At 47.2% G+C, this 22,500-nt stretch overlaps 1 protein-coding gene across 1 annotated transcript in view; it reads right to left on the bottom strand.

Moving 5' to 3' along the window:
• Positions 1-22,500, bottom strand: part of LOC139394311 (mastermind-like protein 3) — a 224,348-nt gene that overhangs the window by 100,302 nt on the left and 101,546 nt on the right. The window contains exons 2-3 of the mRNA XM_071142349.1: positions 21,299-22,054; positions 17,601-18,644 (exon numbers count right to left, since the gene is read on the bottom strand). Coding sequence (XP_070998450.1) covers positions 17,601-18,644; positions 21,299-22,054 — 1,800 coding nt within the window. The remainder of the gene's footprint in view (positions 1-17,600; positions 18,645-21,298; positions 22,055-22,500) is intronic.

Here is a 22,500-nt window from a genome sequence, read left to right as displayed (position 1 = left end):
TGCTCAGAGAAAAAGAATCTCGCTACAAAAAAGTCCAAATCTACCCATAATCCTCAAAGCTCTGCAGCCGTCTCTGTCTCTCCCTCTTCTTCTAGCCGGTCTCTACTCTGCCTCTCTTTCTTTCACTCTCCATATCATTGGTGTGTGTGCGTCTCTCCCTCCCCCTTCTAATTCTCCTGGAATGTGTGTGTGTGATTCCGAACATGTGCCTCTCCTGACTTCCTGTCTGTCCTTGTGTGTAGTTCAGAAATATTTTCAGACCACCCCAGTCACAATATCAGACCACTATCACCCCAGTCATAATATCAGACCACCCCAGTCAAAATATCAGACCACTATCACCCAGTCATATTATCAGACCACCCCAGTCATATTATCAGACCACCCCAGTCATATAATCAGACCACTATCACCCCAGTCATAATATCAGACCACCCCAGTCATAATATCAGACCACTATCACCCAGTCATATTATCAGACCACCCCAGTCATAATATCAGACCACTATCACCCCAGTCATAATATCAGACCACTATCACCCCAGTCATAATATCAGACCACTATCACCCCAGTCATATTATCAGACCACCCCAGTCATATTATCAGACCACCCCGGTCATATTATCAGACCACTATCACCCCAGTCATATTATCAGACTACTATCACCCCAGTCATATTATCAGACCACCCCAGTCATATTATCAGACCACTATCACCCCAGTCATATTATCAGACCACCCCGGTCATATTATCAGACCACTATCACCCCAGTCATATTATCAGACCACCCCAGTCATAATATCAGACCACCCCAGTCATATTATCAGACCACCCCAGTCATATTATCAGACCACCCCAGTCATATTATCAGACCACCCCAGTCATATTATCAGACCACCCCAGTCATATTATCAAACCACCCCAGTCATATTATCAGACCACCCCTGTCATAATATCAGACCACTATCACCCCAGTCATATTATCAGACCACTATCACCCCAGTCATAGTATCAGACCACCCCAGTCATAATATCAGACCACTATCACCCCAGTCATATAATCAGACCACCCCAGTCATATAATCAGACCACTATCACCCCAGTCATAATATCAGACCACTATCACCCCAGTCATATTATCAGACCACTATCACCCCAGTCATATAATCAGACCACCCCAGTCATATTATCAGACCACCCCAGTCATATTATCAGACCACCCCAGTCATATAATCAGACCACTATCACCCAAGTCATATTATCAGACCAATAACACCCCAGTCATATTATCAGACCACCCCAGTCATATTATCAGACCACTATCACCCAGTCATAATATCAGACCACTATCACCCCAGTCATATTATCAGACCACCCCAGTCATATTATCAGACCACCCCAGTCATATTATCAGACCACCCCAGTCATATTATCAGACCACCCCAGTCATATTATCAGACCACCCCAGTCATATTATCAGACCACTATCACCCCAGTCATATTATCAGACCAATAACACCCCAGTCATATTATCAGACCACTATCACCCCAGTCATAAGATCAGACCACCCCAGTCATAATATCAGACCACCCCAGTCATATTATCAGACCACCCCAGTCATATTATCAGACCACCCCAGTCATATTATCAGACCACCCCAGTCATATTATCAGACCACCCCGGTCATAATATCAGACCACCCCAGTCATATTATCAGACCAATAACACCCCAGTCATATTATCAGACCACTATCACCCCAGTCATAAGATCAGACCACCCCAGTCATATTATCAGACCACCCCAGTCATATTATCAGACCACCCCAGTCATATTATCAGACCACCCCGGTCATAATATCAGACCACCCCAGTCATATTATCAGACCACCCCAGTCATATTATCAGACCACCACAGTCATATTATCAGACCACCCCAGTCATATTATCAGACCACCCCAGTCATTTATCAGACCACCCCGGTCATAATATCAGACCACCCCAGTCATATTATCAGACCACCCCAGTCATATTATCAGACCACCCCAGTCATATTATCAGGCCACCCCAGTCATATTATCAGGCCACCCCAGTCATATTATCAGACCACCCCAGTCATATTATCAGACCACTATTACTACTGTCTATTCTTACTGAAGACAGAGCCATGTGTTCCTGCTGTCAGCTATATACCTCATAGAATTATAGGAAAAGAGTACAACACACACAGTACAACACACACAGTACAACACACACAGTACAACACACACAGTACAACACACACAGTACAACACACACAGAACACACACAGTACAACACACACAGTACAACACACACAGTACAACACACACAGTACAACACACACAGTACAACACACACACGTTATCTTCAACAGGAGCAGCACCAGAAATCCATCTAGTCAGTGGACTCAGAGTGTGTGTGTCAGAGCAGATGGGGAGAGAGGGGGCACTTTGGGGACAGGGGTGAGGTCACATCTGTGCCTCCCATCCTCGACCAAGACACACACACACACACCCTCTCTCTCTCTACCCCCTGCCTCTCTGGTCTTGAAGCTTCCCATTGATTCTGGCTGCTAGGTGCTGTGGGCCATGGTGTCCATGGCAACCTGGAGCAGGCTGAGGCGGCCAAACTTTGAGCTGGCATGAGGTGTGAGTGGCAGAGGAATGTGTGTGTGTGTGTGTGTGTGTGTGTGTGTAGCCTGGCAGGTGCTGGCTGGGGCGACACCAGTCTATTTAGTATTCAGGGATCTCACTGTGCTGTGGCTCTCCTCTCCTCTCCCCTCCTTCTCTCCTCTCCTCTCCTCTCCCCTCCTTCTCTCCTCTCCTCTCCCCTCCTTCTCTCCTCTCCCCTCCTTCTCTCCTCTCCTCTCCTCTCCCCTCCTTCTCTCCTCTCCTCTCTCCTCTCCCCTTCTTCTCTCCTCTCCTCTCTTCTCCCCTCCTTCTCTCCTCTCCCCTCCTTCTCTCCTTATCTCGTTATCTCCTTTCCTCTCCCCTCATCTCCTTTCCTCTCCCCTCCTTCTCTCCTCTCCTCTCCCCTCATTCTCTCCTCTCCTCTCCCCTCATTCTCTCCTCTCCTCTCCCCTCCTCCTCTCCTCTCCTCTCCTCTCCTCTCCTCTCCTCTGTTTCTCTCCTCTCCTCTCCTCTCCTCTCCTCTCCTCCTTCTCTCCTCTCCCCTCCTCTCCTTCTCTCCTCTCCCCTTTCCTCTCCTCTCCCCTCCTTCTCTCTTTTCCTTTCCTTTCCCCTCCTCCCCTCCTTTCCCTTCCCCTCCTTCTCTCCTTTCATCTCCTTTCCTTTCCCTTTGCCTCCTTATCTCCTCTCCTCTCCTCTACCCTCCTTCTCCACTACCCTCCTGTTTGGCCCAGACACAGAATAAGAATGATTTGCCCCCCAGACACAAAAAAACACTGCACGCAGACTCACACACACACTACCGCACGCAGACACACACACACACACACACGCACACACACGCAGACTCACACACACACTACCACACGCAGACACACACACACACACACTACCACACGCAGACACACACACACACACTACCGCACACACACACACACACACACACTACCGCACGCAGACTCACACACACACACACTACCGCACGCATACACACACACACACACACACTACCGCACGCAGACACACACACACACACACTACCACACGCAGACACACACACACACTACCGCACGCAGACTCACACACACACACACACACTACCACACGCAGACACACACACACACACACACGCACACACACGCAGACTCACACACACACTACCACACGCAGACACACACACACACACACTACCACACGCAGACACACACACACACACTACCGCACACACACACACACACACACACTACCGCACGCAGACTCACACACACACTACCACACGCAGACACACACACACACTACCGCACGCACACACACACACACACACACACACTACCACACGCAGACACACACACACACACACACGCACACACACGCAGACTCACACACACACTACCACACGCAGACACACACACACACACACTACCACACGCAGACACACACACACACACTACCGCACACACACACACACACACACACTACCGCACCCAGACTCACACACACACACACTACCGCACGCATACACACACACACACACACACTACCGCACGCAGACACACACACACACACACTACCACACGCAGACACACACACACACTACCTCACGCAGACTCACACACACACACACACACTACCACACACACACACACACACACACACACACGCACACACACGCAGACTCACACACACACTACCACACACAGACACACACACACACACACTACCACACGCAGACACACACACACACACTACCGCACACACACACACACACACACACTACCGCACGCAGACTCACACACACACTACCACACGCAGACACACACACACACTACCGCACGCAGATTCACACACACACTACCACACGCAGACACACACACACACTACCGCACGCAGACTCACACACACACTACCGCATGCAGACACACACACACACTACCGCACGCATACACACACACACACACACACTACCACACACAAACACTACCACACGCAGACACACACGCACACTACCGCACGCACACACACACACACACACACACTACCGCATGTCTCGATGTAGTGAGACTGTTCTGAGGGCAAAACGGGGTGAAAGTCAATACCAGGAAGGTGTTCCTAATGTTTTGTCCACTCAGTGTATTTCAGCTAGAATATAATGAGTCCTGTGTGGCTCAGTTTGTAGAGCGCAGCACTTACAACACCAGAGTTGTGGGTTCGATTCCCACGGGGGAACTGTACCAATGAAAATGGATGCACTCACTACTTTAAGAGTGGCTAAATGGCTAAATGACTAAATGGCTAAATGACTAAATGGCTAAATGACTAAATGGCTAAATTACTAAAAGGCTAAATGGCTAAATGGCTAAATGACTAAATATAAAGGGTGTAAAATGGACAATGTTACAGTACAATACAGCCACCATGTCATCTGTAATAACAGCTCCCTACTACTATATAATAACAGCCTCCTACTACTATATAATAACAGCCTCCCACTACTATATAATAACAGACTCCCTACTACTATATAATAACAGACTCCCTACTACTATATAATAACAGCCCCCTACTACTATATAATAACAGCCTCCTACTACTATATAATAACAGCCCCCTACTACTATATAATAACAGCCTCCCACTACTATATAATAACAGCCTCCTACTACTATATAATAACAGCCTCCCTACTACTATATAATAACAGCCTCCCACTACTATATAATAACAGCCCCCTACTACTATATAATAACAGCCTCCCACTACTATATAATAACAGCCTCCTACTACTATATAATAACAGCCTCCCTACTACTATATAATAACAGCCTCCCACTACTATATAATAACAGCCCCCTACTACTATATAATAACAGCCTCCCACTACTATATAATAACAGCCCCCTACTACTATATAATAACAGCCTCCTACTACTATATAATAACAGCCTCCCACTACTATATAATAACAGCCTCCCAATACTATATAATAACAGCCTCCCACTACTATATAATAACAGCCTCCCACTACTATATAATAACAGCCTCCCACTACTATATAATAACAGCCTCCTACTACTATATAATAACAGCCTCCTACTACCATATAATAACAGCCTCCTACTACTATATAATAACAGCCTCCTACTACTATATAATAACAGCCTCCTACTACTATATAATAACAGCCTCCTACTACTATATAATAACAGCCCCCTACTACTATATAATAACAGCCTCCCACTACTATATAATAACAGCCTCCTACTACTATATAATAACAGCCTCCCACTACTATATAATAACAGCCTCCTACTACTATATAATAACAGCCTCCCACTACTATATAATAACAGCCTCCTACTACTATATAATAACAGCCTCCCACTACTATATAATAACAGCCCCCTACTACTATATAATAACAGCCTCCTAATAACAGCCTCCCACTACTATATAATAACAGCCTCCTACTACTATATAATAACAGCCTCCCACTACTATATAATAACAGCCTCCCACTACTATATAATAACAGCCCCCTACTACTATATAATAACAGCCTCCTAATAACAGCCTCCCTACTACTATATAATAACAGCCCCCTACTACTATATAATAACAGCCCCCTACTACTATATAATAACAACCTCCTACTACTATATAATAACAGCCTCCCTACTACTATATAATAACAGCCTCCCTACTACTATATAATAACAGCCCCCTACTACTATATAATAACAGCCTCCCTACTACTATATAATAACAGCCTCCCTACTACTATATAATAACAGCCTCCCTACTACTATATAATAACAGCCTCCCTACTACTATATAATAACAGCCCCCTACTACTATATAATAACAGCCTCCCACTACTATATAATAACAGCCCCCTACTACTATATAATAACAGCCTCCCACTACTATATAATAACAGCCTCCCCCTACTATATAATAACAGCCTCCCACTACTATATAATAACAGCCTCCCACTACTATATAATAACAGCCTCCTACTACTATATAATAACAGCCTCCCACTACTATATAATAACAGCCTTCCACTACTATATAATAACAGCCTCCTACTACTATATAATAACAGCCTCCCACTACTATATAATAACAGCCTCCCACTACTATATAATAACAGCCTCCCACTACTATATAATAACAGCCTCCTACTACTATATAATAACAGACTCCCTACTACTATATAATAACAGCCTCCTACTACTATATAATAACAGCCTCCCACTACTATATAATAACAGCCTCCTACTACTATATAATAACAGCCTCCTACTACTATATAATAACAGCCTACTACTACTATATAATAACAGCCCCCTACTACTATATAATAACAGCCTCCCACTACTATATAATAACAGCCTCCTACTACTATATAATAACAGCCTCCCACTACTATATAATAACAGCCTCCCACTACTATATAATAACAGCCTCCCACTACTATATAATAACAGCCTCCTACTACTATATAATAACAGCCTCCCTACCACTATATAATAACAGCCTCCTACTACTATATAATAACAGCCTCCCACTACTATATAATAACAGCCTCCCACTACTATATAATAACAGCCTCCCACTACTATATAATAACAGCCTCCCACTACTATATAATAACAGCCTCCCACTACTATATAATAACAGCCTCCCACTACTATATAATAACAGCCTCCCTACCACTATATAATAACAGCCTCCTACTACTATATAATAACAGCCTCCCACTACTATATAATAACAGCCTCCCACTACTATATAATAACAGCCTCCCACTACTATAATAACAACCTCCTACTACTATATAATAACAGCCTCCCACTACTATATCATAACAGCCTCCCTACTACTATATAATAACAGCCCCCTACTACTATATAATAACAGCCTCCCTACTACTATATAATAACAGCCTCCTACTACTATATAATAACAGCCCCCTACTACTATATAATAACAACCTCCTACTACTATATAATAACAGCCTCCCTACTACTATATAATAACAGCCTCCTACTACTATATAATAACAGCCTCCCTACCACTATATAATAACAGCCTCCTACTACTATATAATAACAGCCTCCCACTACTATATAATAACAGCCTCCCACTACTATATAATAACAGCCTCCCACTACTATATAATAACAGCCTCCTACTACTATATAATAACAGCCTCCCACTACTATATAATAACAGCCCCCTACTACTATATAATAACAGCCTCCCACTACTATATAATAACAGCCTCCTACTACTATATAATAACAGCCTCCCACTACTATATAATAACAGCCCCCTACTACTATATAATAACAGCCTCCCACTACTATATAATAACAGCCTCCCACTACTATATAATAACAGCCTCCCTACTACTATATAATAACAGCCTCCCACTACTATATAATAACAGCCTCCCTACTACTATATAATAACAGCCTCCCACTACTATATAATAACAGCCTCCCACTACTATATAATAACAGCCTCCCACTACTATATAATACAGCCTCCTACTACTATATAATAACAGCCTCCCACTACTATATAATAACAGCCTCCCACTACTATATAATAACAGCCTCCCACTACTATATAATAAGAGCCTCCTACTACTATATAATAACAGCCCCCTACTACTACTATATAATAACAGCCTCCCTACTACTATATAATAACAGCCTCCCACTACTATATAATAACAGCCTCCTACTACTATATAATAACAGCCTCCTACTACTATATAATAACAGCCTCCCTACTACTATATAATAACAGCCTCCTACTACTATATAATAACAGCCTCCCTACTACTATATAATAACAGCCTCCCACTACTATATAATAACAGCCTCCCACTACTATATAATAACAGCCTCCCCACTACTATATAATAACAGCCTCCATAATAATATATAATAACAGCCTCCCACTACTATATAATAACAGCCCCCCTACTACTATATAATAACAGCCTCCTACTACTATATAATAACAACCTCCTACTACTATATAATAACAGCCCCCCTACTACTATATAATAACAGCCTCCCACTACTAATATATAATAACAGCCTCCTACTACTAATATATAATAACAGCCTGTTGTTGAGCTGAGTATCGACCCTCCATTAACACCCCCCCGAGGTGTGTGAAGATGGTTTGTCTCAGTGTGTTTTCTCTGGCACCGCCGGAGCAAACCAAACACATTTAACGGGGGAGTTGAAGGGGGGGGGGGGGGGATTTGTTGGTGTGTGTTGATCTTGTGTTGATCAGGTTTAGTGGAGTAGAACTAATACTAAGCACAGGGGAGTATGACTGGTTAACGAGATGGAGGGAAGAGAGGAGAGAGAACAAGAGGAGTAGGACTGGTTAACGAGATGGAGGGAAGAGAGAAGAGAGAACAAGAGGAGTAGGACTGGTTAACGAGATGGAGGGAAGAGAGGAGAGAGAACAAGAGGAGTAGGACTGGTTAACGAGATGGAGGGAAGAGAGGAGAGAGAGAGAGAACAGGAGGAGTAGGACTGGTTAAAGAGATGGAGGGAAGAGAGGAGAGAGAACAGGAGGAGTAGGACTGGTTTAAGAGATGGAGGGAAGAGAGGAGAGAGAGAGAACAGGAGGAGTAGGACTGGTTAAAGAGATGGAGGGAAGAGAGGAGAGAGAGAACAGGAGGAGTAGGACTGGTTAACGAGATGGAGGGAAGAGAGGAGAGAGAGAGAACAGGAGGAGTAGGACTGATTAAATAGATAGAGGGAAGAGAGGAGAGAGAGGGAGAACAGGAGGAGTAGGACTGGTTAAAGAGATGGAGGGAAGAGAGAGAGAGAGAACAGGAGGAGTAGGACTGGTTTAAGAGATGGAGGGAAGAGAGGAGAGAGAGAGAACAGGAGGAGTAGGACTGGTTAAAGAGATGGAGGGAAGAGAGGAGAGAGAGAGAGAACAGGAGGAGTAGGACTGGTTAACGAGATGGAGGGAAGAGAGGAGAGAGAGAGAGAACAGGAGGAGTAGGACTGGTTAACGAGATGGAGGGAAGAGAGGAGAGAGAGAGAGAACAGGAGGAGTAGGACTGGTTAACGAGATGGAGGGAGGAGAGGAGAGAGAACAGGAGGAGTAGGACTGGTTTAAGAGATGGAGGGAAGAGAGGAGAGAGAGAGAGAACAGGAGGAGTAGGACTGGTTAACGAGATGGAGGGAGGAGAGGAGAGAGAACAGGAGGAGTAGGACTGGTTTAAGAGATGGAGGGAAGAGAGGAGAGAGAGAGAACAGGAGGAGTAGGACTGGTTAACGAGATGGAGGGAAGAGAGGAGAGAGAGAGAACAGGAGGAGTAGGACTGGTTAACGAGATGGAGGGAAGAGAGGAGAGAGAGAGAGAACAGGAGGAGTAGGACTGGTTAACGAGATGGAGGGAGGAGAGGAGAGAGAACAGGAGGAGTAGGACTGGTTTAAGAGATGGAGGGAAGAGAGGAGAGAGAGAGAACAGGAGGAGTAGGACTGGTTAACGAGATGGAGGGAAGAGAGGAGAGAGAGAGAACAGGAGGAGTAGGACTGGTTAACGAGATGGAGGGAAGAGAGGAGAGAGAGAGAGAACAGGAGGAGTAGGACTGGTTAAAGAGATGGAGGGAAGAGAGGAGAGAGAACAGGAGGAGTAGGACTGGTTTAAGAGATGGAGGGAAGAGAGGAGAGAGAGAGAACAGGAGGAGTAGGACTGGTTAACGAGATGGAGGGAAGAGAGGAGAGAGAGAGAACAGGAGGAGTAGGACTGGTTAACGAGATGGAGGGAAGAGAGGAGAGAGAGAACAGGAGGAGTAGGACTGGTTAACGAGATGGAGGGAAGAGAGGAGAGAGAGAGAGAACAGGAGGAGTAGGACTGGTTAAAGAGATGGAGGGAAGAGAGGAGAGAGAACAGGAGGAGTAGGACTGGTTAATGAGATGGAGGGAAGAGAGGAGAGAGAACAGGAGGAGTAGGACTGGTTAACGAGATGGAGGGAAGAGAGGAGAGAGAGAGAACAGGAGGAGTAGGACTGGTTAAAGAGATAGAGGGAAGAGAGGAGAGAGAGAGAACAGGAGGAGTAGAACTGGTTAACGAGATGGAGGGAAGAGAGGAGAGAGAGAGAGAGAGAGAGAGAACAGGAGGAGTAGGACTGGTTAACGAGATGGAGGGAAGAGAGGAGAGAGAGAGAACAGGAGGAGTAGGACTGGTTAAAGAGATGGAGGGAAGAGAGGAGAGAGAGAGAGAACAGGAGGAGTAGGACTGGTTAACGAGATGGAGGGAAGAGAGGAGAGAGAACAGGAGGAGTAGGACTGGTTAAAGAGATAGAGGGAAGAGAGGAGAGAGAACAGGAGGAGTAGGACTGGTTTAAGAGATGGAGGGAAGAGAGGAGAGAGAACAGGAGGAGTAGGACTGGTTTAAGAGATGGAGGGAAGAGAGGAGAGAGAGAGAACAGGAGGAGTAGGACTGGTTAAAGAGATGGAGGGAAGAGAGGAGAGAGAGAGAGAACAGGAGGAGTAGGACTGGTTAACGAGATGGAGGGAGGAGAGGAGAGAGAGAGAGAGAGAACAGGAGGAGTAGGACTGGTTAAAGAGATGGAGGGAAGAGAGGAGAGAGAACAGGAGGAGTAGGACTGGTTTAAGAGATGGAGGGAAGAGAGGAGAGAGAGAGAACAGGAGGAGTAGGACTGGTTAAAGAGATGGAAGGAAGAGAGGAGAGAGAGAGAGAACAGGAGGAGTAGGACTGGTTAACGAGATGGAGGGAGGAGAGGAGAGAGAGAGAGAGAGAACAGGAGGAGTAGGACTGGTTTAAGAGATGGAGGGAAGAGAGGAGAGAGAGAGAGAACAGGAGGAGTAGGACTGGTTTAAGAGATGGAGGGAAGAGAGGAGAGAGAGAGAGAACAGGAGGAGTAGGACTGGTTAACGAGATGGAGGGAAGAGAGGAGAGAGAGAACAGGAGGAGTAGGACTGGTTAAAGAGATGGAGGGAAGAGAGGAGAGAGAGAGAGAACAGGAGGAGTAGGACTGGTTAACGAGATGGAGGGAAGAGAGGAGAGAGAGAGAGAACAGGAGGAGTAGGACTGGTTAAAGAGATGGAGGGAAGAGAGGAGAGAGAACAGGAGGAAGGGTAAAGAAAGGAGAAGAGAGGAATGAGGAGAGAGACAGTTAGTCTGGTGTCAGTGTTAGCAGGAAGCCAGTGCAGCAGAGAACATGACGGAACACAGCCTTCCCCTGCCTGCCCCCTCCTCCTCCTCCTCTCCCTCCTCCCTCGTTCTCCTCTGAGGCTCTCAACAGGATCTGAGAGCAGCTCAGCTCAAGCCCTGACACGTGTGGGGAGAGAGAGAAAGAGAGAGAGCACCAAGGAGGAAGGGGGGCAGAGAGAGGCAAACGGAGATGGAGAGAGAAAGAGAGGGAGAGGGGAAGGAGATAATAAGGAGTGGGAAGGGGAGGGAGGAAGAGAGAGAGGGAGGGAGAGAGAGAGGGAGGGAGAGAGAGAGAGAGAGAGGGGAAGGAGATAATAAGGAGTGGGAAGGGGAGAGAGGAAGAGAGAGAGGGAGGGAGAGAGAGAGGGAGGGAGAGAGGGAGGGAGAGAGAGAGGGAGAGAGGAAGAGAAGGTAATATCCAGCTCTTGTAGATAACGAGAGTAGGGGGGAGGGGAGAGAAGCAGAGCGATGGGGTGATCTCTTTCTCTCAGTCTGCCTTTTTTTTTACACCTCTCTCTCTAGTGAAGGTGGTGTGTGTGTGTGTGTGTCTGTGTGTGTGTGTGTGTGTGTGTGTGTGTGTGTGTGTGTTTAACTTCGGCTCTGGATGAGGGCAGCAGGAGGTGCGCTCGGAGGGGGAGATAACAAAAGAGAGGGATGAAGAGGGAAGAGAGGAGAGACTGATGGGTGAAATAGACCTCACCACAGAGAGAGAAAGAGAGAGAGAGGAAGAGGGGCAGGGAGGGGGGCTGGGCTGGCCTGTGGGTGTTTGAGTGACCGTGTATGTGTCTGTTTGTTTGCAGTGTGTGTGTGTGTGTGTGTGTGTGTGTGTGTGTGTGTGTGTGCCGTGACTCACAGGGCTATTAGCACTAGCAGTGGCAGCAGTACCGCCTGCAGTCACAATGTGGGTTTCACACACACACACACACACAACCACACACACGTCGTCGAACCCACCTACCATGCGTCAAATGTGAAAGAACAAAAATGCGAAAATAACACACAACTCAGGCATGTAAACCCCCCCCCCCCCCCCCCCCCCCACACACACACACACACACACACACACCACTTTCACTAGAGAGAGAGGCACACACACCTCGCTCCCATTTAATTGGATGACACCAGCTCTCCAGAGATCTCCACACCTGTCAATCTCATTTCAACCAATCATTATTCAGATCACAGCCTAAGAGACCCACCCACACACATTTATCTTGCTTCAACCCAGCCCAACCCAAAACACACACACACACACACACACACACACACACACACCATATCTCTCTCTAACCCCCACCTAGCCGCTTCCACGGCGACAGCCTGCCAGCCAGGCACCACCGCCACGGTAACCGTGCCGCCGACGGAGCATAAATTAGCGTCATGGTGATATGCAAAGCGAGGGAGCCGACGACAATTAAAGCTTGACTAACGAGCTTTTGAAGAGCCAGGCTGAAGTCTCTCTAAACAGCTGCTAACAGGATTAGCTTACACACACACACACACACACTGTACACACACCGTACACACACGGAGAAAAAGGGGTCTAACCCAGCCACCTGTGAGCCAACACACACACCAGGGATACACACAGTGGCGTTGTGGGGGATAAACAGTGGTATTATTATATTATTACCCCTCCTGCAACACACACACACACACACACACACACACACACACACACACACACAGAGAGAGAGAGATAGGGTTCTAACCCAGCCACCTGTGAGATGACAGTGCTAATATTACCCCTCCTGCAACACACACACACACACCATCAAAGACAAGCATACACACGGCTTTACCCAGGGGGCCGTGGGAGGAGATAAACACTGCCAACATCAGCCCCTCCCCGACACACAAACATGTTTATTTTCCATGTGAGTCAGTCCGATAAGCCCGGTGCTGTTTGATAGACCGTCTGGATGCGTAGAACTCTTTAAAGACCGGTTTCATTTCAAGGGTCAAGTGGGACAACATATGTAAAAACACACAGCAATATGAATAACGGGTAGGTGGTCTACACACCTTTCTGTTTCCCTCCCAATCCTCCCTTTCCTGCCTCGTTCTCCTCGGTCTTTCACATCCTCTCCTTCTCTCTCACAAATCTCTCTGCATTCCGTGCCCTTCTCTTTCTTGCTCTTTGCTTCTTCAGTCTACATCCACTCTTTCTCCTATTATCCTGTTTTCCTTAATATAAACCTCTCCCTCAGTCCCTCTCTCCTCTCCCTCAGTCCCTCAGTCCCTCTCCTCTCCCTCAGTCCCTCTCTCCTCTCCCTCAGTCCCTCTTCTCTCCCTCAGTCCCTCTCTCCTCTCCCTCAGTCCCTCTTCTCTCCCTCAGTCCCTCTCCTCTCCCTCAGTCCCTTTCTCCTCTCCCTCAGTCCCTCTCTCCTCTCCCTCAGTCCATCTCTCCTCTCCCTCAGTCTCTTTCAGTCCTCTCTCTCCTCTCTCCTCTCCCTCAGTCTCTTTGTCCCGCAGTCTCTTTCTCCCTCAGTCTCTTTCTCCCTCAGTCTCTTTCTCCCTCAGTCTCTTTCTCCCTCAGTCTCTTTCTCCCTCAGTCTCTCTCTCCTCTCCCTCAGTCCCTCTCTCCTCTCCCTCAGTCCCTCTCTCCTCTCCCTCAGTCCCTCTCTCCTCTCCCTCAGTCCCTCTCTCCTCTCCCTCAGTCTCTTTCTCCCTCAGTCCCTCTCTCCTCTCCCTCAGTCCCTCTCTCCTCTCCCTCAGTCTCTTTCTCTTTCAGTCTCTCTCTCCTCTCCCTCAGTCCCTCTCTCCTCTCCCTCAGTCTCTCTCTCTTTCAGTCCCTCTCTCCTCTCCCTCAGTCTCTTTCTCTTTCAGTCTCTCCCTCCTCTCCCTCAGTCCCTCTCTCCTCTCTCCTCTCCCTCAGTCTCTTTCTCTTTCAGTCCCTCTCTCCTCTCCCTCAGTCTCTCTCTCCTCTCCCTCAGTCCCTCTCTCCTCTCCCTCAGTCTCTTTCTCTTTCAGTCTCTCTCTCCTCTCCCTCAGTCTCTCTCTCCTCTCCCTCAGTCTCTCTCTCCTCTCCCTCAGTCTCTTTCTCTTTCAGTCTCTCTCTCCTCTCCCTCAGTCCCTCTCTCTTCTCCCTCAGTCCCTCTCTCCTCTCCCTCAGTCCCTCTCTCCCTCTCCCTCAGTCTCTTTCTCCCTCAGTCCCTCAGTCCCTCTCTCCTCTCCCTCAGTCTCTCTCTCTTTCAGTCCCTCTCTCCTCTCCCTCAGTCTCTTTCTCTTTCAGTCTCTCGCTCCTCTCCCTCAGTCTCTCTCTCCTCTCCCTCAGTCTCTTTCTCTTTCTCTTTCAGTCTCTCTCTCCTCTCCCTCAGTCTCTCTCTCCTCTCCCTCAGTCTCTCTCTCCTCTCCCTCAGTCTCTTTCTCTTTCAGTCTCTCTCTCCTCTCCCTCAGTCCCTCTCTCCTCTCCCTCAGTCCCTCTCTCTTCTCCCTCAGTCCCTCTCTCCTCTCCCTCAGTCCCTCTCTCTTCTCCCTCAGTCCCTCTCTCCTCTCCCTCAGTCTTTCTCTTTCAGTCTCTCTCTCCTCTGCCTCAGTCCCTCTCTCCTCTCTCCCTCAGTCTCTTTCTCCCTCAGTCCCTCTCTCCTATCTCCTCTCTCCTCTCCCTCAGTCTCTTTCTGTTTCAGTACCTCTCTCCTCCTCCTCTCTCTCAGTTTCTCTCCCGCAAAGGCCCCAATTTTAATAAATCAGCTTCTTTATTGGTGCTGAGTGCTGCTGGCATAGGGGGAAGAGGAGGAGTGTGTGACTGTAGGCATATCATGAACAAGAGAGGAGACAGAGAGAGAGACAGAGACAGACAGAGACACGGAGAGAGAGAGAGACACAGAGAGAGACAGAGAGAGAGAGAGACAGAGAGAGAGAGACACAGAGAGAGAGAGACAGAGAGAGAGAGACAGAGAGAGAGAGACAGAGAGAGAGAGAGACAGAGAGAGAGACACAGAGAGAGAGAGACAGAGAGAGAGAGAGACAGAGAGAGAGAGAGAGAGACAGAGACACATAGAGAGAGAGAGAGAGAGAGAGAGAGAGAGTGTGTCTGTTTAAAGAGAGAGAGAGTGAGAGTCTGTTTAAAGGGAGAGAGAGAGAGTGTCTGTTTAAAGGGAGAGAGAGGGAGTGTGTCTGTTTAAAGGGAGAGAGAGAGAGAGTGTGTCTGTTTAAAGGGAAAGGGGGAGGGGGAAGCAGAGGATGTACACACACCTCCATCTCTAATGACAGTAATTCACTGGTTATGAGCTAATGGGTTTATCCCCTCCTCTTAAAGGGCCAGCGCCACGTTTAACTGCCGCTCGCCTCTTCTCCTCTCGATAACACACTGAAGCACACACTCCTTCTAAAGCACACACTCCTTCTGAAGCACACACACACACACACACCGTTTAGCTAACACAAACACAAAGACTTCCACTCAGACACAGTCACTTTGCATTCAACATAGTATTAGCATTAGCATTTAGCAAGCTAACCAACCCTTAACCGCTAGCTACTAACTACATGGTAGCTCAACAGCAGAGCTCGATAACTGAGGTTGGTTTTAGCACCTTATCATTATCAAGCTGTGATGGATTGACACCCTATTGAGTAGCCAGCTGCTACGCTAACCACCAGGCTAGGTTAGCCAAACAAATAGCCCCAGCTAGCCGCTCTCCTAGTAGTGGGAGAGGCACTTCCATCTGAGCTCAACTGTGACGGGTGGGGATATGAAGTACGGATTCGTTAAGCCTAGCGTCGGCGCCCTAAATGACCAACCGATAGACTATCAGGGAGGGAGGAGAGGAAGATGAGGGAGAAGAAGAGGCTGCTGCTGCTTGTGATGCGAAGACATCAATACCTTTCACCATTTTCCTATTGCCAGTGCTACTGTAGCCTGTTACTGGGGCAACCGCCCGTCCGGCGCCATTTTATCTTGCCCCGCCTCCAACGCTGCTCCTTCTAGGAGTTTAAAAAATCATCAAGGTTCTAGAATCAGAATGTTTCCATGACGAACTGTCAGTTAGAGAGAGAGACGGATCGTCTCACCTTGGGCTCATTTTTAAAACTGGATTCCTGACTGAAAAATGTAAACTACTGTTTGGATCTACACGCAGTTACAGTAGTTACAGTAGACAGAGGAGAGAGACAGACAGAGAGAGATGTGTTTTCACCAGCTAGCTCTCCTCTCTCAACTACTGTTTGGATCTACACGCAGCTACAGTAGTTACAGTAGACAGAGGAGAGAGACAGACAGAGAGAGATGTGTTTTCACCAGCTAGCTCTCCTCTCTCAAGGCCAAACAATAACCAGAACTGTTGAGGCCTTGTGTTGAGAGCATCGCTGTCTGAGATGCTTGTCTGAGCATTGCAAATGGGACTTTACAATCCACCCATTTCCAATGAACCATTACAGGGGAAAAAACAGAACCAAAATGGACACCAGTTTCACCAATTCCACATTGTACAAAGCTCAACCAGAAGACAATATGGCTCCCGTTCTGCACAGTAATCACCACTATTCACACTGTAAAAAGTGTATCCAGAAAAACAACCAGAGCCATAATGGTGCTCCAATCCAACACAGTAAAAAGCTCTACACAAAGTGCCTACCTGTAAACCATTCTCCAGAATCACCAATCACACACAGTAAAAAGCGCCACACAAACTAAACCAGAGCCAAAATGGGTTTCTGCTCCAGTTTCACCAATTCCACATTACGAAGCCTGCAACAGATCCAAAATGGCATCCGTCCTACCTGTCCGTGGGGCTGCATGGCGCTGTAGGGCATGCTCTGGTTCAGCACCTTCTGCTTCATCAGCAGCATCCTCTTCTGCTCCTCGCTGAGGTGAGCCGTCTGGCCCGGGATTGGTCCCTGGGTCTGGCCCGGCCCCGCCCCCTGCACCCCTCCCTGCTGCATGTATGGGGGCATCATGGGGTTCTTGACCTGTGATCCCATGGGCGGGGTCATCCTCTGCCCCATGTGATCGACCCCCATCGTGCTGAAGTGACTCAGCGGCTTTGTGTTGCTGTAGGACAACATGGCTGCCGTTTGCTGTTGCTGTAGTTGTTGTTGTTGTTGTTGTTGTTGTTGTTGTTTAGAGAGGGTGTTCTGTTGGGCGCCCATGTTGTTTGTCTGTTGTTGTTGTTGTTGACTTATCATGCCCATGTGGTTGTGGGGGTTCTGAGGGAGGTAGTTGTTCATGGGAGCTTTGGGGCCGTTGCTCGAGGTCATCCCAGCCACCAGGGGGCCCTGTTGGCCAGGGTTGAAGGCTTGAGGTGGGTACATCATCGGGCTGTTGGGCTTGTCCTGCTGGTTGAAGGCTTGAGGTGGGTACATCATCGGGCTGTTGGGCTTGTCCTGCTGGTTGAAAGGAGCAGAGGCGTAGGGGCTGGTTGGAGCTCCGGCTGGGGACCAGTTAGCCTGCTGCTGTTGCTGCTGTTGTTTCTGCTGCTGCATTAGCTTAGCGCGCTGCTGTGCCGCCATCGCTTTCAGTTGCTCAGCAGGCGACAGTTCAGAGGTCACCGGCCCAGGCCCTTGGATTCCAGTGGGGACTCCAGGGCCATTGGATCCTGTACCCGCCTGGCCCACACCTTGGCCTGGGTTCATCATAAATCCATTCCCTGGTCTGGGGCCGGCCTGCGTCTGGGCCTGGGTGGGCGTCTGCGGCGACCGGGCCACACAGTTGGGGAGAGGGGAGCCTGAGGCCATGGCGACCTGTGGGGACTGCTGCAAAGGCTGCTGGGGCGGTGTTCCGTTGGCGGCGGTGGCAAACTGAGGGCCCGAAGACGACGGCCGGACCTGAGGAGAGGCCATTTCTTTAGGTTATTTAGAAATGATAACATTACAGAAAACAGCTACATTTCATATACCAGAGTAACATGGACAACATACTGTAATCACAGGCAGTAGAGGCACAATCACATTTCAATCACATCATAATCACATCACATCACATCATATTCAATCACATCATAATCACATCACATCACATCATAATCACATCACATCACATCATATTCAATCACATCATAATCACATCACATCACATCATATTCAATCACATCACATCACATCACATCATATTCAATCACATCATAATCACATCACATCACATTCAATCACATCATAATCACATCACATCACATCATATTCAATCACATCATAATCACATCACATCACATCATATTCAATCACATCATAATCACATCACATCACATCACATTCAATCACATCATAATCACATCACATCACATCATATTCAATCACATCACATCACATCACATCACATCACATTCAATCACATCATAATCACATCACATCACATCACATTCAATCACATCATAATCACATCACATCACATCACATTCAATCACATCATAATCACATCACATCACATCATATTCAATCACATCATAATCACATCACATCACATCATATTCAATCACATCACATCACATCACATCACATCATATTCAATCACATCATAATCACATCACATCATATTCAATCACATCATAATCACATCACATCACATCATATTCAATCACATCATAATCACATCACATCACATCATATTCAATCACATCACATCACATTCAATCACATCATAATCACATCACATCACATTCAATCACATCACATCACATCATATTCAATCACATCACATCATATTCAATCACATCACATCACATCACATCATATTCAATCACATCACATCACATCACATCATATTCAATCACATCACATCATATTCAATCACATCACATCACATCACATCATATTCAATCACATCACATCATATTCAATCACATCACATCACATCACATCATATTCAATCACATCACATCATATTCAATCACATAATAATAAATAATAATAATTAATAATAATATATACACTGCTCAAAACAATAAAAGGAACACTTAACCTCTTGGTACTAGGGGGCAGTATTTTCATTTTTGGAGAAAAAACGTTCTACCACATTGCGCAAGTGGTCACATGGTGGCTCCGAGAGAGATTCTCGTGTAAAATACAGAGGTAGCCATTACTCCAATCGGTCCTAGTGAAAAACGAATTGTCCCGACGGATATATTATCGAATAGATAATTAGATATTAGAAAAACACCTTGAGGATGGATTCTAAACAACATTTGCCATGTTTCTGTCGATATTATGGAGCTAATTTGGAATATTTTTCGGCGTTGTGGTGACCGCCATTTCCGGGCGATTTCTCAGCCAAACGTGAAGAACAAACGGAGCTAATTTCGCCTACAAAAATAATATTTTGGGGAAAAAGGATCATTGGCTATCTACCTGGGAGTCTCGTGAGTGAAAACATCCGAAGTTCATCAAAGGTAAACGATTTAATTTAATTGCTTTTCTGATTTCCGTGACAAGTTTGCCTGCTGCTAGCAAGGCATAATGCTATGCTAGGCTATGATAAACTTACACAAATGATTGTCCAGCGTTGGCTGTAAAGCATATTTTGAAAATCTGAGATGACAGGGTGATTAACAAAAGGTAAGCTGTGTTCCAATATATTTCACTTGTGATTTTCATGAATAGGAATATTTATGTCCGTTGCGTTATGCTAATTAGTGTCAGATGATGACAACGGTCCCGTTCACGGGATGGGGTGTCACTACAGGTTATTGAAGCTGAGAGAGAGAGGGTGGGAGAGAGAGAGAGAGAGAGAGAGAGAGAGAGAGAGAGAGAGAGAGAGAGAGAGAGACAGAGACAGAGAGAGAGAGAGAGAGAGAGAGAGAGAGAGAGAGAGAGACAGAGACAGAGAGAGAGAGAGAGAGAGAGGGTGGGAGAGAGAGAGAGAGAGAGAGAGAGAGAGGGAGAGAGAGAGGGTGGGAGAGAGAGAGAGAGAGAGAGAGAGAGAGAGAGAGAGAGAGAGAGAGGGAGAGAGAGAGGGAGAGAGAGAGAGAGAGAGGGTGGGAGAGAGAGAGAGAGAGAGAGAGAGAGAGGGAAAGAGGGTGGGAGAGAGAGAGAGAGAGAGGGTGGGAGAGAGAGAAGGAGAGAGAGAGAGAGAGAGAGAGAGAGGGAGAGAGGGAGAGAGGGAGAGAGAGAGAGAGAGAGAGAGGGTGGGAGAGAGAGAGAGAGAGAGAGAGAGGGGGTGGGTGGGAGAGAGAGAGAGAGAGAGAGAGAGAGAGGGTGGGAGAGAGAGAGAGAGAGAGAGAGGGAGAGAAAATGTGAGAGAGAGAAAGGTGAGAGAGAGAGAGAGAGAGAGAAAATGTGAGAGAGAGAAAGGAGAGAGAGAGAGAGAGAGAGAGAGAGAGAGGAGAAGAGAGAAAAGGAGAGAGAGAGAGAGAGAGAGAGAGAGAGAGAGAGAGAGAGAGAGAGAGAGAGGAGGAGAGAGGAGAAGAGAGAAAGGTGAGAGAGAGAGTAACGCTATCAAGAACAATAGGGTTTGCTGTGAACCCCTAATAAACCAAGCCAAACGGTACCTGTGGGGAACCCATGGGGACTTGTGCCGCCCCCTGTGCTTGGTTCGTCTGTTGATGAGCCACTGTGGCCATGGGAGGCGGGTCCTGCGGTACCGGGGTCTGATTGGCCGGCCTGGTAAACTCTGCTTCCTTCTTCTCCTCAAAGTCTTCATTGAAGAGGTCCTGCATGTCGTCTTCCGGCACCGTATTGGCCAGCTCATCAATCAGCTCCTGCCACTCCTGGTCATTCAGGTTGATGTCCGAAAACAGCTTGTTCTGATTGGACAAGGACGTGTCCGACGACTCGATCCCTCCCCCGTCGTCGAGCGGCTCCTGTTTCAGGTCTTTGAGGAGTCCGAAGCCGTCCTCCAGGTCTAAGGAACCGTTGAGCTTGACGTTGGGGAGATCGCCGTTGAGCTTGACGTCAGCCGGGCGACCTGAGCCCAAGCCGCTGCCAGGGTGGTTGCCATGGCTACCATTGCTGCCGGGACCGTAGTTACAGTTGTTGACATTCACGTTGTTGTTGTTGTTGTTTACGCTGGGGTTGTTGGGGTTCCCGGCGACTCCCAGTAAGGGCTTGATGTCCATCTGGTGGAGCGGGGAAATGGGGGGGGCGTTGTTGGGGAGGCCCGGGAGAGAGTCCAGTCCGCCCGATCCTGGTCCGTCTTTTCGTAACCTCTTGGTGGTCGGAGAATAGCTCCCGTCGCAGATCCCATTCTGGTCACCATTGAGGGGCGAGCGTGCGCTGTCCAGTTTCCTCTTCACCGTCTCCTGGAGCTGTGGGACAGGGAAACAGGAAGTGTCAGAGGCCATTTTGGATCTGATGATCAGAAGATATGTTAGCGTGTGAAAACGTCCTGGGACAACACCTGTACCTGCACATTTCCCAAGTCAGAGCCTATTTAATGCATGTCAATGGCACTCACATCAAGTTCCACAACTGGACAACTTTACATTACATTCAAATGAACTTAAAATCACACGTTAGTTCTGACATTCTGACGTTCTCTTATCGTCGAATGAGGTTATGGTTAAGTCCAGATAAATAAAGGAAAACATATTTCTTCATAACTGTTTGCTGAGTTAGACCTTGAGAGAAAAGGCGAGAGAGAGAGAGAGAGAGAGAGAGAGAGAGAGAGAGAGAGAGAAAACAAAATTGATGGAAAGTGGTGTTGGGGGTAAAACATACGACATTATAAAATCCATGTACACAAACAACAAGT

This window comes from Oncorhynchus clarkii, unplaced genomic scaffold (assembly GCF_045791955.1).
Source record: "Oncorhynchus clarkii lewisi isolate Uvic-CL-2024 unplaced genomic scaffold, UVic_Ocla_1.0 unplaced_contig_2512_pilon_pilon, whole genome shotgun sequence".
Classification (NCBI taxonomy): Eukaryota; Metazoa; Chordata; class Actinopteri; order Salmoniformes; family Salmonidae; genus Oncorhynchus; species Oncorhynchus clarkii.
The sequence above is the reverse complement of the archived record's forward strand: the minus strand, read 5'-3'. Positions and strand labels throughout refer to the sequence as shown.